The sequence below is a fragment of the Athene cunicularia genome (genome assembly GCF_003259725.1).
Source record: "Athene cunicularia isolate RWA chromosome 3 unlocalized genomic scaffold, athCun1 chr3_part1, whole genome shotgun sequence".
Lineage (NCBI taxonomy): Eukaryota > Metazoa > Chordata > Aves > Strigiformes > Strigidae > Athene > Athene cunicularia.
The window spans coordinates 29262743-29283341 of record NW_020799097.1 but is presented as its reverse complement, the minus strand read 5'-3'; the positions used below and the strand labels follow the sequence as shown (position 1 = coordinate 29283341).

The 20599-nt window shown below is 36.4% G+C and overlaps 1 protein-coding gene across 2 annotated transcripts in view; it reads left to right on the top strand.

The window, feature by feature from the left end:
- The window catches only part of EYS (eyes shut homolog), a 1023641-nt gene that overhangs the window by 600289 nt on the left and 402753 nt on the right, over positions 1 to 20599 (top strand). For both annotated transcript variants that reach the window (XM_026844748.1, XM_026844747.1), the window contains one exon: positions 17050 to 17174. In XM_026844748.1, the coding sequence (XP_026700549.1) occupies positions 17050 to 17174 (125 nt within the window). The remainder of the gene's footprint in view (positions 1 to 17049; positions 17175 to 20599) is intronic.

The window sequence follows — 20599 nt, the reverse complement described above, 5'->3', positions numbered from 1 at the left end:
CACCCCCAGGTCCCTCTCTGACTGGCAGCTCTCCAGCCACTCCTCCCCAAGCCTGTAGCGCTGCTGGGGGTTGTTGTGGCCCAAGGGCAGCCCCCGGCATTTGGCCTCATTGAAACTCCTCCAGTTGGCCTCAGCCCATGGCTCCAGCCTGTCCAGGTCTCTCTGCAGAGCCTCCCTGCCCTCGAGCAGATCAACACTCCCACCCAACTTGGGGTCACCTGCAAACTGACTGAGGGTGCACTCGATCCCCTCGTCTAGATCATCAATAAAGATGTTAAACAGGAGTGGCCCCAAATCTGAGCCCTGGGGGACACCACTCGTGACCGGCCGCCAACTGGATTTAACTCCGTTCATCACAACTCTTTGGGCCTGGCCACCTAGACAGGTTTTTACCCAGCAAAGCGTGTGCCCATCCAAGCCACGAGCAGCCAGTTTCGTCAGGAGAATGCTGTGGGAAACAGTACCAAAGGCCTTACTAAAGTCAAGGTAAACAACATTCACAGCCTTTCCCTCATCCAATAAGCAGGTCGCCCTGTCATAGAAGGAGATCAGGTTTGTCAGGCAGGACCTGCCTTTCATAAACCCATGCTGATGGGGCCTAAGCATCTGGTTTCCCAGAAGTGTTGTATTACTCAGGATGAGCTGCTCCATCAGCTTCCTGGACACCAAAGTCAAGCTGACAGGCCTGTAATTTCCTGGATCATCTTTCTGACCCTTCTTAAAGATGGACATCACATTGGCCAATTTCCAATCTGTTGGGACATCCTTGGTCATCCAAGACTGCTGGTAAATGATGGAAAGCTGTTAAAACTAACAAACAAACTTTCCACTTTCAGTGGTTTCATTCAGGAGGAAAAGGTTGTGATGAGTTGTCATCCTGAATCCTTTGCTAAGGCAACGTTGTGAGTCTTTTTCCTTTTCATACTTGAGGGACTCCTACTAGAGGAAACCTTTAAGCATTTTCTAACATGATCTACACATTGCTTCTTTTGAATTTCTGTTTTACCCTTGTATTTATTATATAGGGTGTGTTTTATTCATCTTGCAAGCTTGTCTTTTGCTACTCCCAAAACCAGTTTCACCCAGCGCCAAATGTATCATCTCTTCAGTGATCAGTAGTAAGTCAGTAATGATTTGTTCATAGCCTTGGTCTGCCACCTCTGTTTATATTTTTTAAAGTCTCTACTGTTTTCCAGTATTTGTATTTCACAGTATCTCATAATTTATTCTGTGCACAATAAACTTTATCACTAGAATAGTACTTGTTATCACTATCTGTTACTCACAGAGCTATATCAGAATTGTTATGATAATTGACATATCACAGTTGCACAAAGATAAGCAAAACTCAATCAAATAAGCTAACAGTCTGCTAGAGCTAAACCAGCTAAAACAAAACTCCAGGCAAACATAAGACAAGTCCAGACAAATCATGCCTAATGGAATCATAGAAATATAGAAGGGTTTGGGTTGGAAGGGACCTTAAAGATCATCTAGTTCCAACCCCCTGCCATGGGCAGGGACACCTCCCACTAGCCCAGGTTGCTCAAAGCCCCGTCCAACCTGGTCTTGAACACTGCCAGGGAGGGGGCAGCCACAGGTCTTCTGGGCAACCTGTGCCAGTGTCTCACCACCCTCAGAATAAAGAACTTCTTCCTTATATCTAACCTATTTCAGTTTAAAACTAAAAGATAAAACTTTTCTCAGTTTTATCCTATCACTACAGTCCCTGAGTGGTTTCTCCTTCAGCATTAACACATCTACTGCACTAGAGAACTACACAAGTGAGACACAGGGAGAAACCATGTTGATTTGTAAAACAGAGAATATATTCTTCAATGAAACATTACAATTCACCTGGTTTTGAACCATTCAAAGTGAAAAAGACTAACACTGAGAATTAGCTGAGACAACCACTGTGAAATGGTCCCTTGTGATTCTAACATTAAGCTAAGGGCAGGAAGGGAGGTGGATCTTGAATGTAAATAGCAGCCTCTTAAGGATGTGCTTACAATTCTGTATTATAGCTGTTTTATCAGAATTGGGAAGTACAGAGATTTTAAATAGTGCTTACAAAACTAGACTAACTAACTTAAAGTGGTACAGAATGTTTTATATCAGAAAGATTATCTCTCTGGGTAACATCTCTCCTGTTCTTTAGTACTTTGTGAGCTCATCACTCGTTTTGTAAGCTAATATACACAAAGGAGTTTAAGTTAAGAACTTAATGTGAAGGAGCATTAAATATTGGCAGTGATGTCTCACATTAGATCCTGTAGTGATTCACAAAAGAAAAGTAACAGTGTGACAAAAAAAAAAAACAGCCCAAAAACTCAACTGGGCACCTCATCTGTAATAGGTATCAAGTACCAACCTTTGCTGGTGTTGACAAAGATCTGTTCTGGGGTGAAAGTGTGAGCAGTCAGTGGAAGTAAGTTGACCTGCAGTCCTATATACATGAGCAATTAGCTGACAGTGACCAAGAAAGCAACAGCTTGGTCTTCTGGCAAGTTTTTGATGCAATGAGAAAGGATACCAACTTCCCAGATCTCTCTCACTTCATACTTCAAACTGAGAAGCAGGAGTAGTAAGGGAGGACAGAATCTAGTGGATCTTAAGCAAGCCTAGAGGATTTTTCTACTTGATCTGTTAGATGTTTACACATTTACATGTCTGGCCAAGAGTGAGGCCACATGCAAATTCTAAAAATGTGAATATGCATACCACTAGCCAACTAGCTGCACTGATCAACACAGAGGTGCCTTTGCAAGCACCCACATAAACACAACAGCAGTCACATACAAATGATAAGCCTGGATTGCCTGATCCTGTTCTTCCTCTCTGGCTGATCTTGATTTTCACTAGTGGAACTTGCACACAACCTCTCCATCTTTCTTCACAGATAAATTCGTATTCATGAATCCCTCAAATATTAGCATGGACTTAAAGTCCAATAACCATACTCATACCATAGGCCCCACTCCCTGTTGCAAGCTCAGACCTGGGTCTTTCCAGATGCTGGCCTTCTCACTGGCTAGTCCAGCTCTAAGTTCACTGGCTACTCATGTCCACACACACAACAGAGCAAGCATCACACAGAAATGGTTAGTAATAGAATTTAGTAAGAGGATAGCAGAGACTATGGGGATCAGGTGGAGGGATTGGCAAGAGAAGAAGCAGCTTGTTTACACACGAGTACTACTTTCTATTGCTATTCCCATCACATGCATGATGTTTCTTTCCTTTCTTGCTAGTGAGAAGGTTCTGGTTGTGCTTGACTGGTTCTTTCAATGTCCCATCAGTCAGTGACCTGAAAGGTCTTGTGTTATCATCTCAGTTATCTATTACTCCTTAAGACTTGTATCATTCTGTTTCATTTATTACTTTTATTTTGTTTTCTGTTTTTTCCCTTATGATGAATAGCTGTTTAACAGATATCCTTCCAAACCAGGCATTTTTACCTTCCAGATGTCCTCACAGAAGTGTGTGACTGATCAAAGGAAAAATTACAGGCTGGATTTAGCTTTGAGATATGCTCTGTCTCAGAAATAGTCCTAAGTCTAGAACAATATCTGTGGTAGCTTAAATATGCAAAAAAGTCAATTGCAAAAACTACATTTCTTTTCAGTGTGAATTTTATAACCCAGTATATACTCCTGTAGATTCTCCCTCAGAACGGCTTTCAGCTTGGAACAACAAGTACTTTGCATGTTCTTTAGGAAACAGAAATGCCCAACTGCAGTCCTTTGTCCATAATTTCTGACTTTTCAAAATAAAATAATTCTCATGAGCAATAATTGATTCTGATTATTTATAAGCAGGAAATAATTTTAAGTATAGAGACAGAGTAATGAGAAATTTTAGAGACTAAACTAGTAAATAAATTTTTTAGCTTACTGGCTTTAGAAATACAAAATCTCACAATAGATATAAACCTCCTATTAGTATAACACTGAGATCCATCTTGCTTAAATCTTATTTGCAAAAATTAAGCATCTGTGTAAACAGGTTGCATGGGTTGCTCTGATATTGAATGGAGTAACAGGCACCCACAAACTACAAATTGTCCTTCCCTGAAATAGTTGCATAACTTTCTGGAGTTGCAGGTAGGATAAATATCTAAAGTGGAATGAATTGCTCTCTGGAAGCAGCAGCTTTCCCTCACTGAAAAAGGGAGATCTTAGATGACTGGGGGTTGGGGAGAGTACCAATAAAAATTGCTTTACTTCATTTTCTGTCTTGACTGAAGACCATTTTGTCTCCTTTTATCAAGATTTGGTGGCTGTTCCAAAACAAAGTGTTCACTAAGCCATTAAGAAGCAATACATTTCTGTGGACCTATATGAAATCTGCTAATTCAAAACTTCCCTTTTCATATGGATGTCTCTCAACACAGTCACATAGGAACTGATTTGAACCAAGGAAATTGAACAAATAAATGAAGAATAAGGAAATGGTCTGACATTAATATGTTTTGTTCTATCCAGGATTGTGAATGAGTACCTGGATAGCACAGAAACATGTCAAGACTGATATTATGAGAGTTTACAACAGCTAAGGACATGTCTTAACATATTCATTCAGGTACAAGAACTATTAGTAAACAGCATGGCAAGATTTGTTTTTGAGCAGGGATTGATCAGATAGTAAGAACTTTTCTATATGTGAAATTTGAGTGCAAATCTAGATTATTTTAGCAAACAGCTGAATGGTGGTTTTTGCCAGTTCCTCTTTTCATTCTGCCTACACTACTAGTGTGTGAGGAAATGCATCTAGTTTCCAATTGGGTAGATTAATAAAACAAAGAAAGGAGTGTGTTAACTCTAATACACTTTCATCAAGGCTTAGCCATTCTGGTTATTTTACTGTCTTCATTCTTCTCTGATCTTCCACATATTAACCTTTCTTATAACACTGTCACACCCCACCAACTGTGATTTAGCAAGTACGTAATTTATAACTTAATAAGAATGTCCATGTTAACCACAGTGGGAGATTTTACTGGCAGTAAAGTCTGCTTTTTCTCTTAAGGACAATAAAGAGTGATTCCATGTGGACTGAGGAAGTTTAAGGTCTCTTATTATGAGAATGACCTTAGAAAGAATGGAACGTTTTATTAGAAAATATTTAGTATGTGTTGTGGTGGTCCTGAGATAGACTGTGAGAATAGTCTGGCCTTATTGGCCAGATGTTTTTATAAATAAAATGTATACAATGTCCCAAGTAGTTTTATATGTCTGGAGGATTAAAAAAAGTAGTTTTATTTGGCCCACATTGCACTTATATTATTATAGTCAGGAATAAAGCTCTAAATATCGTCCTTACTGTCCTATCATTGCATTTTTTTTTTTTTTTTTTTTTTATTAACTCTTTTCCAAGAACAGAGGAAAGCTAAAAAGTTGCAGAGCTTCCAACTCCAATCTTGACTAAACTACCTGAATCTGTTTCGGACTGTTACATGCAACATTCCTCCTCCTGGGAGAAGGATGCTTTGCACTAGAATATCTAGCATAGTATGCTGACAGGGTCATTTTTCTGAGAGGACTAAGAGTAATTTGCTTCTGTTTCCTTCATTCCTTACAAAGTGTTGATCTATCAGTTTGTTCTTCCTTACATTTACCCCTGTGAATATAAATCTCAGGCAATATGTTGTATGTAGTATGTCGTACATACATGTAGTAGAGATGGGGCCAAAAACATCTCAAGTCTTCAAACCAGTCAGAGATGTCTGTAAGTCTGATTGCTAGTGAAAATCTGGGACTGTTAAAAGTGAACATATGAATAAGGTCACAACCTTATGGTTTGCAGCTCCTGTTCGAAAATCAGTTCTCCAATAGAACAGCGCTATTAATTACCCATTTCAAATTCATTTTACCTTTGCAAAGCTACATTGTATAGAAACTGATAGTGAATATGTAGAAGCTCCTGACAATAAGACTCAGAACAAGATTTGAACCTAGATCTCTTGGAAAATGTTTGTGACTCCTCTTTTCAACTTAATTTTTCTCTAATAACATTTTTTCCTGCAACTCTGAAATATTTTAGTCATTGAATGACTTCTTCCCATAAACTAAGAAAGAAAGCAGAAAGGAAAAAGATGGCACTTGTTACTTCTGGATATAAAACTCTGGGAGGGACTCTGAAGCTAATATGATAGCAACTTGTAGATGAATAAATGGAAGAAAACCCTCTAAAACCAAATATACACTCAAGTGTGTTTTTACTATTTTTTTTCTTTTTGATTCACTATTCTTTAAAATAAAACTAACATTTAAAATGAAGATAAATGAAGAGTTATTTATTTTTACTTCATTCGAAGCAAAATTTTACTTCAGTGCTTCATTCTTGACTGTACCTCCACGGAGAATTCAGAGGAGGGAAGGGAAAGAAAAAAGTAACATGCTATGCTAGACCTGTAGCTTGGTGAAAGCTTCATTGCCAATGTTCTAAAATTAATCATAGAGTCACCCTTGGGAAGGGTTTTAGAGAAAGAAATCTGAGAAAAGCTCTCTTGGGAGACTTCTGTATGTTCCCTACTGGCTGCTTTCTCAAATTCTCTCCACAGAAACATGCTTCAAAGTACATCACAAGAAGCAATTTTCAGTAGTATTAATGATAAGGCAGCTGACTTATACTACTTTGAATTCAGAGACATTCTGCTGATGGAGACAACCAGTTTAAACCAGCAGTGAAACTACAATAACAAAGATCTATGCTGATCTAACATAGCATCCCAGATCACTGAGAGTTCACACACACACACACAAAAGTCAATACTTTTTTTCCCCCTAACAATTTTTCAGAATACAAAATAAATAGAACTACTTTTTTTTTTTTTTTTTTTTTTTTTTTAAAATCTGGAATACACATTGGTTTTATCACCTGCTGCATCACCACCAGCATCCATAATCTTCAGACCAGCTGGACGACCAGACAGCAAATAATTCACTTTCATGTGATACCTTCATTTTTCAGTTTTCCATGGGGAATTACTGCATCTGAGCTTAAGATGATAAAAGTTCAAAATCTGTAGCTGGTGAAACATGCGTGGGACAGTTTCCATCAAGATGAGCTCATTATGTGACCTGCCCAGCACCCACATTTTTGGTGTTCCTTGAAAGCCCTGGTAAATCTCACTATGAATGTTGTTTGAAATACATGATGCAAAGCTTAGAACAGTGAAGTTTCTGGAAGAAAGGTTTCTCAGCTGAAGTGATTTTCCTATAGAAGTTACTTCTAAAGCAATAAGGTGTTTGGTCATTGTTAGATAATTATTAAAGTTTCCTCTCTGGATTCTCTATCAGGTTCACAGTAACATACCCATAGCTATTAATCTCACTTTCATAAAAAAAATATATCGCAAGTTTCAGTAACTTGATAAGTGAAACAAGAATGATATAAGAGATTGTATTGCCAAAAGTTTTTTTATTTGAATCAAAATAATCTTACAGCCATAGATGGTCAAAGAATGTAAGACAGGCAAGGATTATGGGGTGAGACAACTAAAACAGTATCATTTGATTTACGATACAAACTTTCTTTGCAAATACTGCCTTTTTCAGATGGGCTGTGATGTTGTGTTAATGGGCAGGAGTATACAGATTTAATGCTTCATAAAAATTTTCTTGACCATTTCTTTTAATAATAACTATGGCATTTCAGAAATAGAAGAAGAAAAAAAAAACAAAAACAAAACCCAACAACAACAACAACAAAAAAACTAAACCAAAAACCTTGTCTCCAGAGAATGCTATTTTGCATTGTGTCTTTTTTTTTTTTTGTACAGATTATGCTTGGAATAAAGATCAGTTCATGAAGAAATTCATGTTATATTACTGTTTTCTGAGACGGGTTCCTTAGCAAGGTTCTAGCAAGCTCTGAAGAGGACTGGTCTTAAATAGAATTAATTCTTGAGATAGGGAAATAAATTGAGAATTTCAATAGTTATGTAGAAATCCTTGGAAAGCATATAGCTTTGTGGTTGGTTGAACCTGGCTGGCTACTAGATGCCCACCCAGACACTCCTCTCACTCCTTCTCAATAGGATGTGGGGAGAAAAGAAGATGGAAAAATTCAGAGGTTTAAATAATCACAGGAACAACACCGCAAACAATTTGAATTGGGGAAAATTACATTTATTACCAATTTAACATAGACTAGGGCAGTAAGAAAAAAAGACAAAACCCCAAAAAACAACTCCCCTGCCCCACCCCCATTCCCTTGATGTCAGGTTTAACTTCATGCCTTTATTCCCAACTCTTTTACTTCCTTCTCCCTCCACCACTCCCCAGAGTGGTACAAGGGTAATGGGGAATGGATGTTGTGGTCATTAATTGTATAACCTAATGACAGTACTTCATGTTGTTTTGCTGATTAAGGATACCAATTAAACTCAGACAGCAGAATGAGAAGAGTAGGCGTATTTTACTGGTGATAACCAAGTAATGTAACAGTGTAATACAGAAAGCATACAGTAAGAAAAGTCAGAATAGTGCACCCAAAGCAACAAACAGGAAAATACAGGGTAATGCATCAAATCATTACTACCTGAGAGAGAGAACAGTGATTAAGACAGACAGATTAAGACAGATCCCTTATCACTCGCACATGTTCGTGTCCACCCACAGGTGAGGCTGCCACAGTCACTCTGAGAGGGTCCAGCCCTATATACCAGAGATGGACAAGCCAGGATAGCTGGCACCTTTGTTTTGAGCAGAAATTTCTGGTTTAATCCTCCTGTTGGATTCCACCCAAAGCCTGGCCAGGGCTCAGGGGGGAAACCAAGGGAGTTTCTAACAAGGCCAAACACTTGGGTTCTCAGCCTTGAACAAGGCTAAACAAGGGAAGCTGGATACATTCTCTCCTCACTAATGATTATATTCTAGGCTGCATCTTTCACTAGCGAGTTTACATACTTTGCTAATGATTACATACTAAGTTAGCAGCTTCAGCCTGGGGCCTGTTGTTCAGGCTTCAGTATGTCAATGCTTTAGCACTTTTTACATCAGCATAAGTAGGTTGTTATAACTTAGTACAATACCTACTAGCACAATGGCTTTCAGTTATAAAATATACCAGATTCATCTATAGGTCAACTCTGGCTTGGGCCTGTTGTCCAAGCCTTAGCACTTCACATGTATACGTTCATTTATGAAGCAATTTTTTTTTGATATATATAGATAATGTGTAGGTAGGTGTGTAAAATAAGAAAAAACTTACACAGATATTAGAGCAGTTAAGTTTGAAAGAAATAAAAAGATCTGAACATTCAAAACATCACACTGTAACTTGCTAATGAAATAGGTTTAATTTTTCAAAGTAATGTTTGGTAGGGTCAGAATTTTGGCTTGTTCTTGTATTTCTTGAGAAATAATAATTTCAGTTTAATAAAATAATGTTTTTCTTTTTTATTTTGTCTGTGAATAATCCTACTTAAAAGGGCAAAAATGATGCATTAGCTTCCATTAAATTGGAACTCATGATCAAAAGGTTGGCTGTTAAAGAATGAAGTATAGTAATGACTACACATTTATTTGGCATCATAGATGAATTTTCCCAATAAATTTTTAAACCCTTAAGAAATCATTTTGTAATGATATGTATATTTAAAATGAATCATTGCTCATCCTCATTTTTTCTTTGAAATTAGAAGTTTCTGCAGAAGTTTTCAGTATTAATACTGCTCAGGAAGATCATGCCTCAGTAGTGGTAAGGTAAGGGTCATGTATTCACAGGAAACATCTCTAACAGTCTGAAGGTGGTTGAATTATCTAGTTTTCTTTGCTCTTCCTTTTTTCCTTTCCAAGCTGGCATATGAGCATCGATTAAATGAATGATAAGGTCCACATTTGATCGATTTTTCACTTTTTTAATTTAGAAGGTAAAACTTTCTATCACATTTGAAGTTGAGAATTATAGCTGAGATAATAGAGGTCTGATTCTAGTGGAAGTTAAAAAGGAAAAAGTTTCCTTGCAAATGTCAAGGCACCTTGTGGTCCAAGATGATTAAAACTAAACTGTTTGCTATATGAATCCCAAGGTGCTGCTATATCTCAGCTTCCATGACATTTAGCCAGTGACTTTTCATAGCTTGTTAATAATGTATAGCAACCCCAGTGTAAATTAGCAGTGACAGAGCTGGCCTGTTACAGTAAAGCAGTTAACTAGATTTATTTTGGACAGAAAATGCAGATTTGAAAAGTAAAAAATCATGACAAATGTCAAAAGAGAATACACATTTACAAGACTATTTTAGCCAAAACAGTTGCTCGAGAGGTGCTTTTCACACTGATCTATTATTCTGCCCAAAGTTCCAATTACCTAACTGAGAGATTTTAAGAAATCATTACCCACTCATCAAGGGTAACACTCATGAAGAAAAACTGATGTTCCAAACAAATTTCATAGTGTGGATTGGTCCATAAAGTTCATTGATTTTACCAGGTTGAATGAGTCACATAGTCAGGTAAAGGTTTCAGCATAAATGCTCTGTTATGAGTACAACTGCTGTTAATTATTGCTCACAGATAAACCTAATAAACTTCTGTGTTGTAGAAACCATGTTTTTTCTGAGCCTTAGATCTCACAGATATACAAATTATTCATAAGCTCTAAAAGGTCACCAGGCAGATGAAGAAAGAGAGGGAGAGAGGAGGAAAAGGGTACAGATAAAAAATAGACTCAAAAGATGAGTTACAAAACAGACTCAAAGAGTGATGAATTACAGCAGATTATGAATTAGAGTTGTAGGGAAAAAATTGGCTGACATTTGGGTTCTTGCAGATTTTCTCTGAGGCTGAAAGTTTACTCATATAGAATAAATTTTAATATGACTGCAGCGATAATTGTCTTAGATCAAAATCCTTCATTTAATTCACTTAATATATCATTAATTAATCACTTTGGAATTGTTGTAAATTTGCTTAATTGCTGTAGTATATGGTGCAGTAGAAATGTATGCATGCTAATAGCCTTTAGAATGCATAATTAACATGAAGTAAAACTTGGACAACAGTTACCACTGCTGCTTTTTTTAACAGGAGTTCTACATAGGACATCTTAGTGTTTTATTGAAAACTTCAAGTAGGAGTTGAATCTCTTATCAATTTACTCACTGGTTATATGGAAATGTGTCGGAAAAAAATACAAATATTTTGGCAACCCCAAAAATTGTTATTGCAAAATTCTGATTAGTCTTGAATAATTCATTTTCTGCATAAAACACGTAAACAAGTCTGTGAAGTTCCTTTACCCCTTCTCTGATGAATCTTTCCAATACTGATATAAAAATGGAATTTCTAATTTGTATATTTTTTATTTGTTCAAATAACCACAAGTCTGTATTTTAAAAACAAACAAACAAACAAACAAAAAACCAAACAAACAAACAAAAAACTTACTTATTATGTAACAAGCTAGTAAAATAGCTTCTTATTTAGCATAGTTTTCTGGAGCAGAGCAATTGTGGGGATGTTTCAGAAAAGTTACTACTTCATTCTCTCAGTGTAAATGCTGTGCAGTCATTACAAAAAGTGTGTGTTTCTACCTTATTATTGAATGATAAATCATAATGTCAAACTAAAATTTTTATTTTAATTTAAACTATTTTATTTGATTTAACTATTTTATCTGATATAATGAAGAGCAGGAGCGCAGACCTGAGATGAATTTCAAATGTGTGGCAGCTGCTGCATTAGATTTTTAAATAGTTTTTGTAAAGAAAGGATGTTTCTTATTAGTAACAAATAGCCCAGTTCTGATCCACTGTATAGCCAGCTTTGGGGTAGGATGTCTACAACACTGTGAGACATGGATACTTAAATTAGACAAATGGCATTTTCTCTGATTTGATTGATAAAATAACAATGAAGTTAAAATCTCCTGTAGTTCTGTAAATCTATTATAGCAGTAAATGCTTAAATTATGGTTGAAGGTTACTAAATCTGTGAATCTTTCTTAGGACCTGATTTATCTTTCCTAAATAGGTCAGCCAAGAACATATAGACAACACCATCTTAACTTGGCTGTCTTTCTGTATTTATATAACTTTCTTAGGTTTAAAGGTCAATTCTTTACTGTATTAATGGGCAGCCCCTTAGACAGCTAAGCCCTCATCCTGAATCTGTCATCTTTATTTTAGCCTGAACTGTGTAGCTAGGCCACCTTCAAGCTTGCAAATTGGTTTTATACTGAGTCCATTACAGGAACATTCTCCAGCCCCTTTCCTGACTGTTGCATGATTCTGTATATTGCCTTGCTCACTCAGTTTAAATATCCAGGCTTCTTTTTGTAAAAAAATCTTCAGTGCATAACTATTACCTCTACTGTTACTGAATCAAAGTACCACAAAGCCCTGTGAGGCATGAAAAAAAAGAACAGCTTATATCAATCCATAGCGAATCATAATCAAAATTACAGTGAAAATCATCTTAATAAAAGCTAGAATGCCGTACCTGACAAAATAAGTCTTCCCAACTGTATTAGGTTTGTGTGACAAGGTTTTGCTGGGGTGGGGGGTGGGGGGGGCTACAGAGGTGGCTTCTGTGAGAAGGTGTCAGAAGCTTCCCCTATGTCCTATCGAACCAAGCCAGCCAGCTGCAATACAGACCTGCCACTGGCCAAGACCAAGCCCATCAGCAATGATGGTAGTGCCTCTGGGATAACATGTAAGAAGGGGAAAAGAAGCCTGCTGTGGAACAGCAGCAGGAGAAACAAATGAGAATGTGTGGGAGAAACAACTATGCAGATGCCACACCAACATAATCCTGCTGTTCAGGACCCAGGCAACAGACATTTCTTACTGCTTTCCAATGACTGAATCTCCCCAGGTATCTGCAAACACTTGTGACATCAAGTACAAGTGAAAGGTACAAATCTTTGATTTATTTTGGCCAACTAGCTCTATGAGAAAAACAATCTTCAGTGTCATCAAGGCATTACATGACACACTGTTATCTCAGCACTTTAGGGGATGGTTAAGTGCAACAATCATGTTATGGAATCATCTAGTGAAAACTAATGAACTTCTCACCCTGAACATCTCACTGGAAGACAAATTTGAAAACTCAACTGTGATAGAAACATGGCTTATTTAGAAGAATAGATCTGGACGTATCTCTGCTTTATCACTCCCAATACCCTCCAGAGATGCAGGGATACAGGTAAGGAAGAGGGAGCCTAAGGTGGACTAGTATTAGTTACTGGAAAGACTGGAGACTGACACTGAGGATGTTCTGCAAGTATAGTCAGTCTTTGTCCCAGAGATGTTGCTTTTTAGACTTTCAGATGAAAGGGGCATAAAAATAGTCATGGCCCTAATGCAGCAACATAAAGGCACTAGCTCTCCCTACCTCTGGATGAGCAGTGCCATGGTGACTTGTCAAAAGGTGAAGAAGGCCTGACCTTCCTATTCTTTCTGTTGCTTGGTAACTTTTTCCTTTTGTCACAGAAATATGATTTTAAAACCCACACTTTACTTTTTAAACTTTACTTCCTTTTTCTATTTCCTGAGTGACTCACTTGTGTTCTAAGACCACTGGTGTTTGGATCTTTGTCAGCATGTATTTCCCTACCCAGTGTTCCCAGCCTCTGCTAATACTCTTGTGATATCTCAGATATCCCATCCTGCATTCATTGTAGAAGATAGTTTCCATTCCAGATGAGATTAATGGGGAATGAGGAAAGATTACAATATTGAAAATTTACAAGTATCATTTCATCACAATTTGCAGTTAATGTCAAATGCAGGTTGAAAACTGCAAAGATCTCATTCTACAGACACGTAAGAGATTTAATGGTGACTAGTGGGCCATGTTTTTCCAGAAGAAATAAATGAACTGTTATATTCTACAGCACACGAATCCTCAGCTAAGCATTTTGCAGAAATGTTTATTCCCATCTCTGTTCTTTACTGCAGTGTTAAAGTACTAAAGTTACATTCTTCTGATGTTACATTCTTCTGTTTCAAATCCATCCAATTCAATAGAATCTTTTCAGTCAGTTCAGCTACTACATTGACATTTGCCAAAATTAAGATGATCGCTGCTGATAATGACTTATATAAAGGTACAGGAGAAAAGGGACCATATTTGTACTATGTTATGTCAGCATTTTATGTGAGAGAATAAGCTATAGAGAATTATAGAAAAGAAAAAGCTCTTTGACGTCATCCCTGTAAATTTAACACAAATTGTGAATGCATTATTTTTACAGCAAATAAGCAGTATTTTTTTTGCTGCTTTTCAGTATTGAGCTATTGATCTTATGTTGATACTTTTGTAAGTTTAAAAGCTCAGCTTTCACAAAGCTTTCTTTATCAGATAAGCTCTAAGAATTATTTGCTGCTAAACCTCGATATGCTTTTACTTATAAAGGCATAAGTTGTTTTTTATAAAATGGTAATCAGTGTACAAGATTTGCAGTGGTCATACCTTGATACAAAAGTTAGCTAAAAGCCCCTGGTTTTCATTTGCAGAACAGTCATGTCCCAAGCACCACATACAAACGTGTTCCAAAGTATTTGAGTTAGGTTTAATGCTATTTATAGCACAAGATCTTTTTTCCCTATCTACCTACACCTTCTAATATCAGTTGTATTTAAATTCTATTGTTTCTGTCCCTTCTAATGCTCTAATATGGAGCAGAAGGCCAGCTTGGCTGAACAGGGCTCTTCTAGAATTTAGGCATAAGAGGAAAGTGTATGGACGTTGGAAGCAAGGACAGACAATTTGGGAGTACTACAGAACGCTGTTTGTCACTGTAGGGAGAACATTTGTGTGTCCAGAGCTCAACAACAGCTCAAGCTGGCCAGCAATGTGAAAGACAACAAAAATTTTGTGGCTTTTTAAACTATACTAACACCAAAAGAAAGATCAGAGGAAGACCCTGGTAAGTACAGGCCTGTCAGTCTTACTTCAGTGCCTGGTAAGATTATGGATAAAGTTATTCTAGGAGTTACTGAGAAACACTTGAGAGAATACAGTCTTTGGTCATAGCCAGCACAGGTTCATGAGGAGAAAATCCTGTTTAACTAACTTAATTTCCTTTTATAACAAGGTCACCAATCTAGTTGACCAAGGGAAGTCAGTAGGCGTGGTTTCTTATTTTGGATTTTAACAAAGTTTTGGATACTGTCTTTCACAATATCCTTCTGGACAAAATGTCCAGCACTTAGATGAGTCCATAACACATTGGGTGAGCAATTGGCTGATGGATCAGGCTCAAAAGAACCCCATTTACCCCCAGTAAAAGGCATTACATCAGGCTGGCAGCCAGTCATCAGTGGGGTTACCCAGGGCTCAATTTTAGGGCCAGTTCTCTTTATAGCTTTTATAAGTGATCTGGATTCAGGACTCGAATGTACATTAATTGAGTCTGCCAATGATACTCAATTAGGAGGAGCTATGGACTTCCTCAAGGGTAGAGGCATCTTACAGAGAGATCTGGATAGACTAGGGAGCTAGGCAATCACCAACCATATGACATTAAGGTGTTGATTTATGACTTGCAAACACTTAGCTGTAACATGCTTGCTGTTAGTTTCATAATTGCTCAGATTGTTTAGTTAATAGTTAATTTAGTTAATAATTGTTTTAGTTAATTAGTCACGTGGGATGAATCCAGTTCTAAATACTGGAAATAGAAAGGCCAAACAGGATCTTTTCAGTAGATTTTTTCTTAAGGTTTTGTGGCCAAAGAGCCATACAGGTGGCTTTACAGCTCACTCATTAAACCTTATCCATGTTTTTTCTCTCACATATTATAGTTAGGTATTTGAAGAATAGTAGTGTGCGTGCTACAGTTTGTACATTTTCCAAGCAGTATGCCATGGCTGTCATCTGTAGTTGATGTAGATTTTGGCTAATCTGTTCTGTTGTCACTGTCTTGGTAGATTCCAAAATTCCCATTACCCAGAGTGTATTCCATATAAAATTAAACAAATATACTCTAATAGTCAAGAGAGAAATAAACCAAAATATATTACCAATACATAGTGTAATGATCCTTCAGGATGTGTAACATATACCTCTTCCATGATCCATCTTCCTTCTCTTTTGCCTCAGAATCTGAAAGCTAAGGTAGACACTGCAGATACTTCATTCTAATGATGTGGTTTGTATTCACACAATGTAACACCTTGAGGAGTGTGTGACTTGACTATTCTAATTTACTTAAGGGTAATTTGTTAAAGTACTCATTTTTCTCTAAGTGGGGCATCAAATTTTATGCTCTTCGTTAGAGCCAAGACAACATACAAGATATGCACCACCCAGTTGCTAACAGGAGTTGTTGAATACATTGCCTCATGTGAAATATATCCATGTACAACATATTTAAAAGTGTAAATATTGTAAATACTATTATGGGGCCCTGTTTTGTAGAATGTATTTGAGTATATCTGCAAAGCTCTGCATACATATGCAAGGATGTGTGTCGATAATGTGGTTAGTAAGATTTCTGAGCTTCATTAAAAGCCTCTTGAGTCTGGATCAGTTATATGTTGAAATCATATAGAATTATTTTAGTATTAATGATCATATAGGATTTACAATGAGAAAAATCAAAAGAGTTTTTTCAAGATTACTATTATTTGGTAATTAGAATGATAATGAAAGCATGGTCCCTGGAGGTTAACTTTTATGCTGTAGTTACATTTATTGTGCAACATTTCTCAACAATCAGTTTTTAACATAGACTGTAGTTACTTAGCTAAATAAACTATTTTAGTAGACAGTCTCCCAAGAGTACACTAAGAAAGGTTTGTAATTACTTGATAGAACCTGTAAACTGTAATTGAGACTGTTATGTTTAATTATGAACCAGATGTGAAATTTGTGAATGTGTTTTACCATCATAAATCCCCTAAAAGATCACCATGGGTTATGATGTAAAGCTTGGAAGAGTTCCAGTAAAATACTCCTTAAAACAGAACGGAATATATGAAATTTTGTCTTGTTAATACTTATCCATCATACAAAATGTTTCCACACAAAATATATCTTATGTGATGGCTATGCATAGTATAACACTTTGGAATGTTGTTTGCTTCAGGTGTCTTGCTGGATTTTCTGGGCAGTTTTGTGAAATAGAAGTTAATGAGTGTAATTCATCACCTTGTCTACATGGCTCAACCTGTGAAGATCATATCAATGGATACACTTGTAAATGTCAACAAGGTAACTGACATCTGACAGAACAATCTCAAACAGAGATAGTTTTGATTTATCAGTGTTACTGATGAGAAAATTGATAAATTATATCAAGCTCTTTATTTCTGTATAACCTACAAGGTACAAAAAGTTTAACTATCTCTTTGACAAGCTTTTGAATGAAATCTAAAGATAATTAATTAGTCTAATAAGCATGTTAGAAATACTTAAAACTAAAACCAGCTCATTAAATGAGTCTGAAAAATTATCTAGAGCTAGGTTTATTACGTATGATCTTTACTAATGTAACTTATTGACCAAGCAGTCAAATAGGCACTGTATAGCAACTAGATAATTTAACTAGCTACAGAATAAGAGTGACTGAAAAGAAATGCTGAACATTTTAAATAACATTTATTATTATTGTTGCTATTGTTGTCACACATACCCATGATTATGTCTGCTGGCTGGGAAGAAAATAAGTTTTCTGAGCAATTATAAATAGAATGAAAACAAACATTTTCTTTAAAAAGTGGGAGCTGTTTTCTTATGCTGATACAGATCAACTTAAACATGTCTTGTGACTTAGGAAAGCATAAGGGGTTTAGTATTTAAACAAAAGCAAAGGTCACAATCAGCCTGCACTGCCATGCAACCACAAATTTGATCTGTTCAGGACTACTCACTGTCTCCTGTCATGTCTATTAACAAAGAGCCTTTTGTCAACATAAGTAGGGTACAAAGAACTGCCTTGAAGCATACTGCTCCATAATTCAGTTGCTCTTAATTTAAGAATTATACTAGTACCTACCTCCTGAAACTTACAACTCAAAAATTTTTCAGTTTAAGTCTACTGTTTCCTATTGTACTGACATGTATGGGGAATATATTCTTTGATGGAACTGATCCAAGATTTCTTAGAAGTTATTTAGAGATTATTTAGATATATTCTGGAAGATAAATGTTCTATTTACCATGATATCTTTATACATCTGATGTACTTATGTTCTTTGTACTGAGGTATGTTCACCTTATTGGTTTTGGTTTACAAGCACTAAGATCTTGCTAAATTCTCCTGAAGTCAAGTGACCATACATGTATTACACAAAACTTTTCTGCAGTGTTTCTAGAAATCTGTTCACATAATTTTTACATAGATTTATATCCACGCTTGTTCTTCATTAAAAAGAAAACATAATTAATTGAATATTAATAAAATAAAATTTTATTTTACTTTTTTTTTTTTTCATTCTGATGTGTCCCTAGTGAGGTTTACAAAACTATATGTAACAGATTATAAAAACCCCCAAAACATATTCAAGATACTGAAGCAAGAATGTATTTGTGTTTGTGTGCATGCATATTATGAGAGTCAATATATTCATTTGTTTAATCAGTGCTGAAGAATGATACTCTAATATGTAAGACTTAAATGGAAGGATCTTTGGCTTGCTAGACCCTAATCAATTTTAGGACTAACTTGCTCACAGATTAATATTTTTAAAGCAACATTTTTTTATGTCTAAGAGATAGTAATATAGAAAGACATTATACTCTTGATTTATGAACAACTGATTGAAAAAATTTTGGACTTTGCCATACAGAGGGTCAGAATTCATAATCATAAAGGTCCCTTCTGATCTTAAAAGTCTCAATCATGGCCTATCTTCACTACTATGTGTCATTTTTCCTCTTATCACAGTTATACAATGGAAATTCCATGTGGATAAAACTGTATGTCCCCTCATTCTATGTGGTACTGTATATGGACATATACTACTTCACCAATACAGATACCTAAAAACTTTAAAGTTATATTTTTTTATCATTACAGTGCCTCACACAGAATACATTGTCGAGTTCAAAATTTTTCTCCTTTTTAAATCTAGTAATAGTTTAAATATATTTAAATATAGACATTTTTAAATTGCTTGCCAACCAAAGACTCTAACTAACTGCTGTCTCTATGCAACTGTATATGGAAATGCTTGGTATAAGTAGAATGAGCTTCTCTGGGGCCTTGGAATTCACTCTTGCTGCTAACATGTTATAAACACCTTCCAACCCAAACATAAGGTGACTTTTACATTTCTTTTAATAATAGCATTTATTAGTAGGGATGAAAGATCTCTACATTATTTCTCCACTAGGAGAAGACACAGGGAAGAAACCACATGCATTAGATATGTGTATCATGGTTGCGTATCTTGGTTGTTTTAATTAATGTGGTATTGTAAAATGTTATTTGAGTCTCTGAAAGAGATGAAAAGATAAGAAGGTTACAACTAATAAAAAAATAAAGTGAATTTGGAGAGGCAGGGGAAACTTTGAGAGAAATATCTTTTTGGAAAGTTGCACAACTGAAGAAAGGGAATAGAAGATAAAGAATATCTTCTGGAAACAGACAGTTGAAAAGCTTGGAACAAATCTGTGTTTATTGCAGTCTACTACTATTCACATATGATAGGTCTTGCATTTCTCTATTTCCTAGAGAATTATGGAAGAGAGAATTGAGTATTTTTGGATCTGTAAAGGAAACTATGGGAAAGAACTTTCCACAAGGCAGAAAGTCTGAGATATCCACAGATGTAATTTAATGAAATGGAAAAGGAATAGTGGCAAGACAGAAGTAGGAACAAGGCAGATGATTGCAGCTTTCCAAAAACCTCCAGAGAACAAAATGAAGCATGTGGTGACAGCGTGTGATACCAGAAAAGAGAATTGATTTAGCTCTGACAAATCCATCCTGTAATGGATCATGAATTTTGTCAGCTATTGTCCCAGTAGCAGGCCCCATACCCTTAGAATAATAGATGCATGTTCAGGATCTGTGGCTGCAGCTGCGGGCTGTTCAGGTGCAGAAGCAGCACACAGAGAAGTAAACTGTATTCTAACAGCATCTCAGGCAGCTCAAAAGCAACAACAGCAGCCACCGGAACTAATAGCAGTCTCATAGATGAAGTCTTTAGCTGGGGCAGGCTGCACTTCTACCAGGGCAGCTAAACCAGGACTGGAATGTAACTGCTGGGTCCATTTGATTCATGGCCTGATGCAATTGCAGGACAGAGGCAATGACATTTGTATTGGCTGAGGACTGCAGGGGTTGTTTTGGGCTGTGGAGTTTACATTTTTTGTCTGTTTGTTTGTTTATTTAGAAATAAAAAGATTTAATTGAAGAAATAACAAATCTGTAATAGTCGTAGGAGTATCATAGCAGAAGGTATGATGTTCTTCAACTAGCCATAGTTTACAAAATGCTGGGTTTCTATTTACCAAGCAAATTGACTGCTTCCAGTTCAGCTTAGCCTCCAAGGAGAAAGTTCAAGACAGGCTCAAATTACATGATCTAAATAACAGGTTCTAGTTTAGGTTTTGGCCTCTAATTTATGGATGTACTTAGTTGTAAAGGAGGTTTTTATCAGAAATACATATTAACAAAAATGCCACTAATC